General features: G+C 45.1%; 1 protein-coding gene across 3 annotated transcripts in view; it reads left to right on the top strand.

Annotated features, from left to right (window-relative positions):
* The window catches only part of DIXDC1 (DIX domain containing 1), a 30,688-nt gene that overhangs the window by 5,567 nt on the left and 11,275 nt on the right, over positions 1-13,846 (top strand). Inside the window, exons 2-5 of one of the 3 annotated variants that reach the window (XM_088527373.1) lie at positions 4,710-4,833; positions 5,372-5,497; positions 6,668-6,926; positions 8,144-8,251. In XM_088527373.1, the coding sequence (XP_088383499.1) occupies positions 4,710-4,833; positions 5,372-5,497; positions 6,668-6,926; positions 8,144-8,251 (617 nt within the window). Of the gene's footprint in view, positions 1-4,703; positions 4,834-5,371; positions 5,498-6,667; positions 6,927-8,143; positions 8,252-11,167; positions 11,789-13,846 lie in introns of those variants that run through there. The other 2 variants (XM_088527372.1, XM_010219422.2) reach the window with 2 other exon arrangements.

Raw genomic sequence — 13,846 nt, 5'->3', positions numbered from 1 at the left:
TTTCAAAAAATTGCATGCTCTGCTTTAAAGTAAGGGTTATGTGAAAGAGGAGCCTTCTCCGTATGTGTTGTCATCTGGCATCACCCTGCTCATAAGTGGCTGTGTGTCAGTGTTGGATACATCTGAGCCTATCTCCCTGCCTTTAAAAACCTTGAATTTAAGTTGTGATTTTCAGGAAAAAAAATCTGCAGAAGAGAAACATCATTCTCTTTGCTTGTGCATTTTATTTTCTGCTTCTGCAAAAGCCTCATCAAACAAAAACATAAGACTGCAAACTGGAGGAGCACTGGATAGCAGATTACAGAGATCATCTAATTAAGATGTCGGAGAGCTTAGAAGTCATGCAAGGTCTTAAACATTACATCCTGATGCAATTAGACCACCCTTTGAGCTTTGTTTCTGCAGACATTTGCTTCTGTGCTCTGAATACACAGGACACCAAATGCCTTGCACACTGGGACCGACCTCATAGCACGAGGGCTGTTACTATTGACCCTCTTAGACTTGGTCTGTGAGCAGCATCTAAAGGGTATATAAAGGAAAAGCAGAGTTAAGATTGTGAACACTGTTACTCTTCCAAATGGAGTCTCTAAATCCAATAGTCAGGAAAGATTCAGGTTCATCAAACGAATACTGAAAAAAAAAATTCTTAGAAGCACAGAGTGTCATGAGAATCTCCTGTAACACGGGACAAGGAGGTTAGGCCGACTGCGGGAATCACCCTGTTAAGAAACAGTTTTGTCCAAAAATGGAGTTGATGGCCCTCTTCAAAATGTGCAATTCCCTAATCTCAGAGGAGATGAAAATTAACCATCCGGCAGACGGGGCAGATCGATGGCAGAGAGGAGAGAAATATGAGCCCTAAGCAGCAGGTGGTGAGTTATGCTAGCTGAAAGAGAACAGAAAGGACAGCTAGGGCTAACAGGAGATCTGCAATAGAGCTACTGCTTTTCTCCATCTGTGGAAAATAGTTGATAATGACACTTCCTTATGAAGATCAGTAAGGGCTAGCAGCTGCTGAGAAAAGGTGCTGCCTCTAGGAGATCGAGTTCTTCCTGAAGACAGTCTGGGACCAGGGAAAAGCATGAATGCATGTGTCCCTGATACGTGTAGCTATCATCCTGCGACTGCTGAGCCTAAGGCATTTGGGGAGCTTACGTGTGATCATCAGTAAAGTGGAGTCTTGCCCTTACAAATGCTCTGCTCGTTAAGGAGCACTGCCATGGTAGCCTGTAATATGTTAGCAGAAGTACCTGTAGGTTGTCAAATGCTTTACCCTTGCAGGTGGCCTTAGTATCTAGCTTTATAGTCTTTCTAACCCCTACAAGTCTTGTAGGGTTTTTGAAGAGCCTCGGATATAAGAATATTGCAATGATTTGCATAGGAGTTAAAGCAATCTGGGCTCCAAGTTTCTTGACATGGGGGAGTTACTTTCCTAGTTGCAGCATGCAGGTAAACCTGGCCTGTTTTTGGAACACAAAGCTGTGTTAATATAAATAGGATTAAACGTAACTCCATCACAATCCTAATAATCTGTGCTCTGTCTAGTAAATATTAGACTAGGCTCATATATTTTTTCTTTTGAACATTCCATTAAAAAAAAAAAGGCAATATGAGTGCAGGAGGTGCAGAACTGGGCCTGAGGTCTGCCCTGTTAAGTCCAGAATGTGGCTGAACTGAAGCTTGGAGCAAAGTGCAGAGGAGTAGCAGAAAGCTGCCAAGTAACTGGTGATGGAAGGATGAATTATTTGGGTAAAGGAAAGGGGTGAGCTAGATAGAAAAATAGATGTTCTCTGTCTGAGTGCTCTTAGATGTAGTTGTGAGCCAGACCGGATTACAAACTGGCAAGGGGAAGCTGCAGGGATCTGGTAAAGCCTGGGCAGTCTGGAAGTTGGGTCGCAGGCTGAAATTAGTGGAGCTAGAACATGGCAAGAGCTGGTGTAATAGGTTGTGCAGGACTGTCCGCTTCTACTGAAGGGCAAAGGCTCAACAGGAGGATGGCAAAGGATTTGAGCAGCTGCCAAGCTACCTGAGCAGGTCTGGGGTGCTACGGACTCCTGTCTTCCAGACCTAAAGGGATAGATTAGGATTTCTGCTTAGCAGCTTGGGGGCTTTGTCCCTCTATACGTTTAACATCACATTTTACTTTTTCAGGTCTTTTGCCTTTTTTCTATCTGCTATTTTCTTGGTAAGTTCAGTTACCTACTCATGTCAGCTGCCAGAAGTGATCGTTTGCTCCGTGAGTTTTAGTTTTGCAGGAATCTAAGTCTCTTGGTAAAGTCATTACCTTCTCAAGTGTTTTTTTTTTTTTTTTTTTTTGGATACAAAATCGGAAATGATGAACAAACCAAATGTCTGAACAGCTACAGGAAAAAAATCTTATGCTTTAGTGGAAAAAGTAATACTAAGTCTGCTAATTAAGTCAGTCGGCAGTACTGCAGCAGCTACACTGTGAAATTTTCCTTTTTGTAATGGTGGCATACATATGCCGTTGTCTCAAAATCCTCCTTTTAACCAGGATTATTTAAAGTGTAAATGTATTGGGATTTAGAAATGTGGCTTCTTTTTTCTAATAAGATTTTCAGTCTTCTCATGATTTGAAGAGATAGTAGAGATTAATAGTGTGCCAAAAATATGTTTTTGTAAGTGCACAAAGAATGCTGAGAGAAGAAACGGAATCAACTGTTTAGTGAAAGGCTTTACTTTTGTATATTTTTTTTTCCTTTGAGGGGAGGAAAAAAAAAGTTTCTGAATGGAGGAACTCCATAGACCCTCATAGAATTGCAGGCTTCTGCAGGCTGGAAGGGGTTCTGCCCTTTACAGAATTAGTACAATATAGCAGTCTCATTTAGCATTTTGTAAAATGATTTTTAAAATGAGTACAAAGCAGTAAACACAATCTCTGAAAAGGAGATTATTTTCTTAAATTACATAGACTTCAGATGCAGTTTTCATGCAACCCTATTCAGAAAGCCTTTATTGTATCCAGATATTTCCGTAATGGTGCTGAAACTATATTACTCAGTAACAGATGGCTCTGTAAACAAACCTACTTCTCTTCCACTGATAATTATTTGAATAAATTAAAGCTTAACCGAATGCCTGTGTAATAGAAGGCCTGTGGTGTGTCTGGCTCTGGAATTAGGTTGTGCGGCGGGACTGGATCTCAGTGCCCACAGGCTTGGTTGAAGTGTACTTGCTAGAGGCTGGGATGCTTCTTGGAGGCTGGCAAGAACAGTCATCACTGTTGATCTGAAAATCAGTGCATGGTCATCATTTTGACCAAGAAGGATAGAAGTCATGGCAATGCTTGTTAATACAACGGCGGATATGCAGGAATAAGCTGAAATTGGACAACCCAAACTGATGTGTATTGTTGCCGTCGCAGCCGAAGAAGATGGCACAGCCCATGTAAAGGGCTGTGTCTGCTCCAGCAAGCGTGCGCTGCTTCTGCTTCCTCCTCCTAAAAACAAGGGGGTGCTCCCCCAGGCTCGAGCCCTCTGTTCTGCTCGACAGCTCTCTGCTGAGTGCGCAGAACTGATTGAACACAAGTGTCTGGGCACCTTCCTGAACCAGCAGACTGAGCCATGGGCTGGTTCAAGTTGGATTTCCCGTGTCAGGATAATTAAAGTGAGGCTGTGATCAGAATGTGATTTTAGTCGTGAGCAATAAAAGCATAAACTCTGACTGACATGGCTGAGGTAATATGAAATGGAGACTTAAAACCTGCTGCACTGGTGGAATAACAGGAAGCTTAGTGAAAGAGAGGTAATTCCATAAATGGATCAATCTGTTTACACTCCACATGCCCCACAAACCTTGCCCAAAGACATTTTGGTTTCAGCAGGGCTCCCACTAGCCACGGAAGTGCTAGTGGGAGGGAGACAGAAAGGAGAAGGCCACGTGAAGTGACTGTGCGCCTTCCAGTCAGTGGCGGCAGAGGGGTCCTCGCGTGGACCAGGAGCTGGGGCCTCCCTGCTCTTTCCTCGTGTGAATGTGCCCTGCTGGGCGAAGCAGCACACAGGATGCACTCGCTGCCCTTTGCTCTCGGGTGTTGCGGCTCTAACTGCTGTGAGGAGCCAGCCTCCATGTGTTCAGGCTCAGGAGAGAAACAAAACCGGTCTGTTAGAAATGCTGCTGCAGCTCCAGGGAAACCGAGGAGCCGTACCTGCAGTGGTATGGAGGAGGGGGGCTGTGGTCCCTTCTAGGAAGCCTGCTCTGATGGTTTCTTTTGGTAATTGGCACAGTTTCATGTGCCTCTTGGACAAGTTTTTCTGCCTCTGCACTGTGCCTTTTTTACTTTTCAGGTATCTGGAAGGAAATAATAGGGAGTGGGGCTGAAAGGGGTTAGCTACTGCGAGCAAACTAATTTTGGCGCCAACAATGAGGGGCTGACAGCGTTGTTTTGGCACCTGCATGTGTTAGATATTATGTAAAGCAAGTTCTCTCCTCGGTTGTGCTTAGCATGAGTTCTGCCCTGCTGCCTAGCTTGCTCTTCCCATCCTGGCATGGGCTAGCGGCACCGCAGTGTGCGATGATATCAGTCAGTGCTCGGCAGGCTTTGGGACGAGACCCATTTGTGTTTGTTTTCAAAGGCAGAAGACAGTGAAATCTGTGGAGAAAACTGAGAGCTGTTCAGCTTCCCCCCTAAAAAAAGCGCTGATTTGCTAACAGTTTGCACTTATTTATTTATTTATTTCAAGCAACAGCTACAGGCATATGTGGCCTGGGTGAATTCCCAGCTGAAGAAGAAGCCAACAATCAAGCCGGTCCAAGACCTGAGAAAAGATCTCCGAGATGGAGTTATCCTTTCATCGCTTATTGAGATTGTAGGTCAGTAATGCCGCATGGCACTGTCTTTCTTCTGAGAGTTTTGGATGCTCTGTGCAAGAGGCTGGCCTTGGCTCAGACTGCTGAGGCTGACCTGTGGGCATTAGGGACAGCATCAAAGCTGGAGAGAGTGGGCCGTCCTAAAGGGAAGCAAAATCACAAATCGTACAGGCAATTCTGCTGGAGTACAAATGTCTTGGCAGATCGTCCTTTGTAACGTTGGGCGCTGGCCAAATTGGGCCCCTTCCTGAGCACATATGTGCTCTTGAATGTATCATGCGACACAGGTGCTGAAGCCTGTCAGAGGCCGTGTTAATTCCCATGAGGCTGTGGTGCAGCCATGGAAGGATTTTATTGATGGAGGAATGTTGCTAGGTTCTCACTGTGGTGGGAGACTTCAGCTGCCTCTGTGTGTATATCACTGTGAGCCAGTCCAGAATCCCTAGTGCTAAAGGCAGGGCTGGGAGGCATGCAGCAGGTGTTGATGCGAGACATTCTCAGAAGAGTGAGCTCTCTGTAATTAAGGTGTTCATTTTTGTAGCTGGCGAGAAGCTGAATGGAGTTCAGGTCAATCCCACCAGTCAGCAGGAAATGAGGGAAAATGTGGAGAAGGTCTTGCAGTTTGTGGCATCAAAGAAGATCCGCATGCATCAGACATCAGCCAAAGGTACGTGCTCTGGAGGTTGCCTCAGCTCTTTCTATTTGTTGAAGGCCTAGTTCTGCTTTTGTTTCATATTAAACTGATAGTGTACTGCTTGGTTTGTAGTGGGGTTTTTGAGTGGGGTTTTTTGTTTGTTTGTTTACTTTGTTTTTTTCCCCTCTCTGTGGGCTGGGAATAGCTTTTGGGTTGAATGGCACCATATTCTCATCTGCTTTTGGTAGCAAAAATCAATGAAGAGAAACAGGAGTGCCTCTGCTGCTGCTATTAAACGGACAGAGGATCAGGTAGTGGTGCAAAGCAGTGTAATATAGACTTACACTGTCTCATGGGAAAGCTATAGAAGTTATTGTAAAATGAGCCTTGGGAAAAAAAATTCTGGAATCCTGGAAACCTATGATCATGCTTTGTGTGCCATACAACCTCTGCTGTATTTCCTGTGCAGAAAAGAACAGTGCATGCAAGGGGAAGGAATCCCAGTACACAAAATCATATGGCTAAGGCATGATTTAGTCACATATCACAAGGACTGGGGGAAAATATTTGTGTGGCAAAAGCCAGGTCCTCATCCTTGTGGTTTGCTGACTGTATTGGAAGGGGGACTGTTCCCGTTGGCTGTGGCCCTGCAGATGAGGGGCAGGGTAGAGGTGCTGAGACTGACTGTGCACAGCACCTGACCCTTCTTGGCTCTGACAGAAGAGCACATGATTTTTAGGCATCAGCGTGAGAAGTTCAGTATTTGCATGTCAAGGCAAATACTTTGCATTTTCCATTTACCAACTGGAGCAGTTGCTGCGACTAGGGTAGTAGTTTTCACCGACTGCTGTACTCTTCAAGAGAACCTTTAGTAATTACAGTATGCTGTCATGTTACCCTCTGGATTGTTGGCTGAAATGCCCACAGCGAGAAGGCTCAGGCCTGTTGAAAGCACTTAAACTTGTGATCTGTAGGTGGCGGTCAGCGTGCTGCTTTGTACAGAAGAAGCAAAACCAAGCGTCCATGCTGTAATGTAATGTAGTCCTAGCTCCTAGCTGCACAGGACTTCTTTCTTTCTTTTTTTTTTTTTTTTAACCTGGCATGATCCCTTGGGTTTCATTGCACTTACACTTGTTGGTCAAATGTTGCTTCTTATTACTTCATATTAATGGCCCTATTTTTGGCATTAATTGTATTTTGCAGATATTGTGGATGGGAACTTGAAGTCTATCATGAGGCTGATTCTGGCCCTAGCAGCTCATTTCAAACCAGGCTCGGGGAGAGCGGTGAATCATGGCTCACCAGCTGGCACTGGGGGGAAGAGCACGTCGGCACTGGCATCGTCTGCTAGTCACAGGCCTCGTTCAGCTGCCGCGGTGGCCCAGGGAGCGGCGGCTGCTCTGGCAGATGTTCGTCAAGATGTCTCACAACTGGGCCGGGATGTTTTTCGGCACTGGCAGAGGTAAGGGCTGCTTCCTGATTACCTGAAGTCACGCTGTGCTAGCAAAATGTTGGGCATTAAAAATGTTGGGCCTTAAAAACCAAACCCCAGAATTAGGTCTCTTTATCCTAATGCTTTCTTAGGCAAGGGATCTCCCATTGCACAAATGAATGGAGACAAACTAAGTAAAACCAATGGTGGCCTGACAAAAGGGAGTACTGATCTAGCCTGGCTGCCTCATGATGAAAACAACAGATATTTTAGCTTCTTTTCAGGTGTAACAGTGAAATAGCTGCTGGATTCCTGTTACCTTGCTTCTTTGTGTTTAAGGCTGCTTCCTTTTCTCCTTCGTGCACTGCATACAATTGGTCTTAGTGCTGCAGGCTATCATTTCAAGTGTAAGAGAAAACTAAGGTCTTAACTATGGGTCCAGGATTGCAGACCTAGGAGCGTGTTTTTTTTTTTCTTTTTTTTTCCAGACTTACAGTTTTGCTTCTGTTGTCCAAGTCCCTTCTATTTTTTATGTTGCTGTTCATTGCACTGTTACATTTCCTGGCAAAAACGGATACAAAATGTTGCTGTGTGCTGGTAATCAGCTGTAAGCAGAGGAGTTCTGGTGATAACGAAGGGAAATGATCCATTTATAGGAGGAATGTGTAACTATAAATAAAATAAAAATAAAAAAATAACACTTGCAAAAGGTGCAATGTGGATTGTAATAATAATAGTAATGACATTTAAATGGCAGCCAGATGGCTGCATATCAAGGGTTTCATTTACACAGTTAAAGGTCATTTGCCCATATTATACTGGCTCAAGGGAGTACCCATGAAGCAATTTGGAAATGAGGCTGAAAAGATATGTTTTATTGAAAAAAATAAATGTTAAAGGTTTTTCTTGCAAAGACTTTAGGCCAGGAGTTCTTCAGGAAAACCAGTCATTGTTTTTATTTGTGTATATTCTTCTTTTTCTTGCCTTCCTAGAACTCCTGCTTTTTTCTAGTCACAGAATGGGGATGGGCTTAAAAGGTAAGATCCTGTCTGTTTCTGTTTCCTGACATCAAGAATACAGAATGAAGCTCCCTGATAATAGATTTATTTTTTTAATAGCAGCTTTCTAGCTGCCTCCTCCTCCTTACGGTCCTTTCTTCAGCTCTCCTGCCATCCTCCTTGGAGACCAGGGTAATTTCTGCCCCCTCCCAGGTAAGACTTCCTTCATTCTCTGATTTTTACTTCTAGAAACAGCAGCATGGATGAGGAGATTGGAAATCCCTATTGGAGTGTCCGGGCATTGGTACAGCAGTATGAAGGGCAGCAGAATCTACCCTCAGAGTCCCGTTCCTCCGGGTAAGAAACTTGTTGCCAAGATATGTCCCCTCATGGTCCTGTGCATGGCAGAGTCTGTACACTGTATTCCCTTCAGCGTGCCCTTCCTTATCGCTGGAGTCTGGCCCTTTTTGACAGAAAAGAGGCTTCCCAAACTACAGTCTCCTGGCTGATCTGCAGAGTAACATCACAGGAACCATGTCTTTCCCTTTTTAAGAAACTAGCTTGAAAATGAAGGACCGCCTGTCTGAACATATCAGATCTCCCTTAGGGCATGATGCTTTTCTCTGTTTGAGCTCTTTGGGAACAGACTAAGAGGGCAGAGCTGCATGGGCATCACTGCAGCTACCTTGATTCTCTTGGCCCCAGGGTAAGCCCCAGCTCTGCTGTGTCGTCCCCTTGTCCAGCCTGAGACCTGCTTTATAAACATTGTAAGGTGTGGAAACTCCCTTGGAGCCACTTATCAGACCACTGTGTCCACATGATGTCAGCAGAGAGTATATTTTTGAAGCAGTCATTTCCAAGGGAGATTAAAAAAATTCTGCCCCTGGCAATAAGATTTCATGACTAATTTCACAGGACTTCAGTGTAGACTTTTTAACTGTGATCCTAGCAGGACAATGAGTGAAATTTGTTGCCTCCCTCTTCTCATTCTTCAGTTTGAAATGGCTGTAAGATTTTTATGGATACTCTCCAATTGTATCAGGCATCATCAGACAGTTGCTGTTTGACTGGTTTCATTAGTGAGGGAATATTTCCATGTATGCATATGGTAAATTGATTTTTTTTTTGGTCTTTCTGTTTGTCTTTACAATTCCATGAGTTTTGTTAGTATATGGTAAATTATCTAGCCTTTCAGTGAGAATCCTTTCCCTTTAAATCTCCTTCTGGAACTTTTAAAACTGTCTTGTTTTCAAGAGTAAACAAATCACATTGGAGCATGGCAACTACTGTGGAAATTCCACATGTCAGTAGATGTGGGTGGATAGAGGCCTAGGGCTGGAATAGCAGAGTGGTGGATTTGGCAAAGCTTTAGGGGGATCTCATTCTGCAAAAGCAGAGGATGCTAGAGTCAGTGAAAAGAAATATGCAAACAACTATACCTTCGAGAGAAATACTCTTCACATTGGCTAGTGCCAGTAGTAGTAGGAAGTGCTTCCTCTGCACTTTGTTCCCTGTGCACACGGATCAGGAGCCGGAGGGACCGCGAGGCCCTTGTAGCTGCAGAGTGTGTGTGTGGGTTCCGTCCCTGCGCTCTGCTCATCCCGTGTCGTGGAGGTGCTGGGAGAGGAGCTGACAGCTCACCAGGAAATGATCAGAGATTGCATCAAGATGGAGCCAGAACACTTTCTAAATTAAAACTGGGAATACGCTGTGATGTGTAACTAGATTTCAGTCATAATTTCTTGAGAAAGGAATTTTCCCTATTGAGTGTGCAGACTTGTTCCCTGAAAAACAGAGGTAAGAGTCAAAAATTGCATTGTGTTTGTAAACAGCAAGGCCCAAGAGGCAGGCAGAAAGTGATGTTTAAGGTTCTGGATTCAGTCCGTGTTATCAAAGGGCAAGAGCGAAGCTTTGAGGGCTGGATGTATTTTTTTCCAAGGCTCCAGCTGGGGAACAGATCTTGGAGTGCCAGGCAGAAGACTGCTTTTTATTGTAGCCTCCAGCACTGCCAGATATAGAACTTGTTTTGTGTGAGCAAGGAGAGAGCAGATTGAGGCTCTCGTGGTAAAAAGGCATCTGATGCCATTAGCCAGAGGCGCAGCAATTACCAACACAGAGGTTGGCTGTTTAATTGCAGGAGGAGCTGCCAAGTGGGGAAAGATCTATTCATATGAGGTTTTATCATGAAATCAGGAGTAGCTGCCCTGTGGTACGGCACCAGTCAGTGCCTGGTGTCTCGGAAATTGGACTCAACAGTAGCCATGCTCTGTATGCTTTGATTTGAGCTGACGGATGAAAAGGCATTGTGTCTGGATGCAGGGAATGCATAGATACCTGTGGATGTTTGGGGGATATCAAAGCTAACTCATGATATACCTCCAGATAAATGAGGTCCTGGCACATAAGGCCATTGCATATAGATACTGCTTGTTGTGGCCCAGTCCTTTATTCTTAGTGTCTTTTTTTCTGCCCATGCAAAATGCAGAGGGCACCTGTGTTGTTTTCAGAAATTTCATAAATTCATCTTCCCGTTCCCCACCAGCCTTGTTTCAAACTCTGTCTCCAAGCAGTTGCCCTGACTTCCAATGGACTTTGTTTAGAGGTCTCTTCCCCCTTGCATAGTCAAAAGATTCATTCTATGAGAAATTTCCCGCATCCTTTCCCCAACAAATCTGCCTCATGCTGGCTATTTTCCAAGCTTCCAAGGACTGTGCTTGCTTTTACCTCTGGTAGAATGGATCACTTGGCGATGTACCTAAGGAAATGGAGCAGTGTGAGCCTCTGGCTCCTGGTGAGATCTTCTACTGACACGAGGCTTCACAGTGAAAACAAGGTGCTTGTTTCTCTTGCCCTCCAAAGAGAGAAATAAAGTAGCTAAGTTATGACAACTGGTTGGTGAGAGAGGAGAAAAGAAGAAGAAGAAGAAAAAGCCATTCTTTTTGTATTAGCAAGAGAAATGTGGTTAGGAATGGCAGCCTCTATGTAACTGTGCTGCTGCCGAGCCTCTCCCAGAGCACCCCTCTAATTCAGGCCAGTTCTGCGTTAACCCGCTGGTAAGAGCTTGCAGCGTTGCTATCAATTCCCAGGAGGAAAAGCTCTCGTAAGCAAAGGCAGTAGAAATGATTTGTGGAAAACTTGGCAAAATCAAACTGATTCCCAGGCCACTGAGCCCATCACCCATCCGTCCTCCCTTTCCCCTCCCCTTTCCACCAGTCTTCCCACCCCCACAGCGAGCCAGGCATCTCGGAGAAAAGGCTCTGCCTTGCACAGCCTGTGTGACAGCGGGAGAGAGGGAGCTAGAGCTAGCGAGGAAGCTGCGTGCCGGCTGGGAAGTGCTGCATGCCGTGTTTTGAGACCACAGCTGAGGCAGGAAGAGCGAGGAACCCACTGCTTTCAGGAGCACCTTCCCTCGGCTGTGCATCGGCATCTGCAGTAGGTGCTGGGAATCGGGACTGGGCAGAATGGGATGAGAAATGCAACTCGTCATGCAGACCACAGTCTGTGTGATGCAAACAGCAAGGGCGTGCAGCTGACCAAAATGCAGCAGCAAGAGACGAAGAAGCCGAGCGGAAAACCAGCAAAACCCAAAGCCAGGCTGCTGAATTCCCTGACTCGGGAGTCAAATCCGTGTGTGAGGGCTGCTGATCTGCCATCAGATGGTTTCTCGCAAGGACCCTGCACATTTTCTGCCGTGAATCTTTCAGCTCATGTGAAGCAATCCAGCTCGCAAACGTTTCTCCAGTAGATTGACGCGAGCTGGCGCCTTCTGCACTGATTTTGGAGCGCGTGAAGGGACAAGGCATGCTTGTAGCCCGAATCCGGAGGCTCCCCAGGAAGCAGGCTCCGTGAGGCGAGAGGTTAAAGTGGGATCATGGGAGGGAAGCAGGTCAAATGGTGAGCGATTGTTGCCATTGTCTGTTTGAAGCAGCAGGGGTGGAGTGTTTACTAAAATTATGAGAGATTTCAGACTGATCGCTGTCTCCCTATAGCTTTGACTGCGTGCACCACTGGCAGCGCGGGGACTCAACAGAGCAAGGATATTAGCTAAGACACCAAGCAGTGGTAAAGAAAATAAAGCAGGACCACTGTCTGCATCGAAAATCGTAGTTAAAATGCTTTAATTTCCCAGCCCTTTATTTCCAGCCCGTTATTCCCACTGCATGCTTTAATTGTGAATTATTATGCACTTTAAAGAGGAAAGCATATATTTTTTTTTGTACTCTAGCAGGCTTTGTGAGCCTGCAGGCACTACCAAAAAAAAAAAAAAAAAAAAAAAGACTGAAATGTTTTTGGCAGAATGATAAATAGGGCCACCTTTGGCCTGTACCACTGCTTCATCAGTGCATCTTAGGGGCTGTTTTCCTGTTTGGTATGGTTTGAGAGGTAGTCACTATTGCCATGTGAACCTCCTGGCTTCTTGAAATAGGGAAGCTGCCTGGAAAGTTAGCTCTGGACACAGGAGTGAAACTTATTTTCATGTGCTGTGGGATACCAAAGCTCTAGTGACTGCACTGCCTCCTGCAGTTGAGACTTGTTGTGGATTTGCTTTGGTCTGTGGATCCAATTCTGAAAAGATCTGACCTGGGGAGAGGGAGGTGCTACTTTCAGGTGGTAACCCCTCATTTCCTACAACTTGTTCCTGCCTAGGATGCTCGCTCTCTCCACAGTACCGTTTCCAGCTCCCTCCTCTTGCCCATGCCTCAGTTTCACCCTTAAATCCTAGGTAAGCTTTTCACCCAGCAATTGCTAATGTTGTTTTTCCTGGAGAGCTCTTGTCTATTTACCTCTTGGCTGGGTGAGAGCCTCCACTGCACTTCGCAGTGCCATTTGGCACTGTGATGTCTGAGGTTCAGTCTCGGTTAGGGATGTGCTGGGGGCACATCAAAATCTCTTCCCTAAAAGAAGGCAAATAGCCCTCAGCATTAATTGAGTGTTCGATCAGGTGAGCTGGTTCTCTGTGCTGGTGCTTTTGGAAAGTGTCATCCTTAATCTTTGGATGGCATAAACCTAATAGTACTTACTGGGCTGCTGAAAAAAAAAAACCTTGATTTTTTTAATATAAATTTTTAATTTGTGCTGTACGTCCATGTGCTACTGGTTGCAAGTACAGAATACAGAATGCCCCTAATTGGGAGGTGCTGTGATGGGATTAGCCTTCCTGAAGGTAAATCTTTGAGCAAAGCCAGGTGGCTTGGACTGCTTTAACAAACACACCCCTCTGAGCAGCAGGGTAAGAACAGGTACTGTAGCTGTCAGATCCCTATTAGAAGATGGTTATTCTTTCAGTTAGTGACCTGCATTAATCTTTCCTGTGGTGGAAGTCCATTAAGTTTGGATCACTTAAGCTATACTGCTGAAAGCTCTGGAATATAAATGAGAATTGGGCCAGCACTGGCTGTGGGAGTGGACCAGACAGAAGCTGCTAGCAAGTCATTTCCATCTCTGCTGCAAGGCTTTCCTGAGTCGGTTTGTTGTAGAATATGTAACAGCAGTGCTGTCAATATGGGGAGGGTGAGCTGCAGAAACCTTTTATGTTTCTAAACCTATTCTATTATTTCTACTTTTTCTTTTCTCTGGCTTTTGTTTCTGTCTTGAGGAGAATGAAAAATTAACTCCAGCTCACGCTTGCAAGGATTAGTTCCTGAGACTTTGGAGGCCCATTAAATGGGTCAGTGAGCTTCAGACACCTGTGATGTTGTCCGGGTGATGCATTTAGGAAGAATCCCTGAAGAAAAGATTGAGAGTTTGGACCTCACAGTTAGCTGAGATGGCTGCACTGGACTGAGAAATTTTAATATAAGGGCATGAGTCAGTGGTATTTGCCTTCTTTAAAAGTGTTTTCCCCTGGAGTTTTAAGTCAATTCCCCTAGATTGCAGTCATGCTTTTGAAACACAGAGGTAACATTGGAAGAAAGTTGGGTTGGCTTTTGGTTCAGTTTGCAGTACGCATCT

The sequence above is a fragment of the Tinamus guttatus genome, unplaced genomic scaffold, assembly GCF_059628265.1.
Source record: "Tinamus guttatus ecotype Peru unplaced genomic scaffold, ASM5962826v1 Tinamus_guttatus_pri_ptg000284l, whole genome shotgun sequence".
Classification (NCBI taxonomy): domain Eukaryota; kingdom Metazoa; phylum Chordata; class Aves; order Tinamiformes; family Tinamidae; genus Tinamus; species Tinamus guttatus.
The sequence above is the reverse complement of the archived record's forward strand: the minus strand, read 5'-3'. Positions and strand labels throughout refer to the sequence as shown.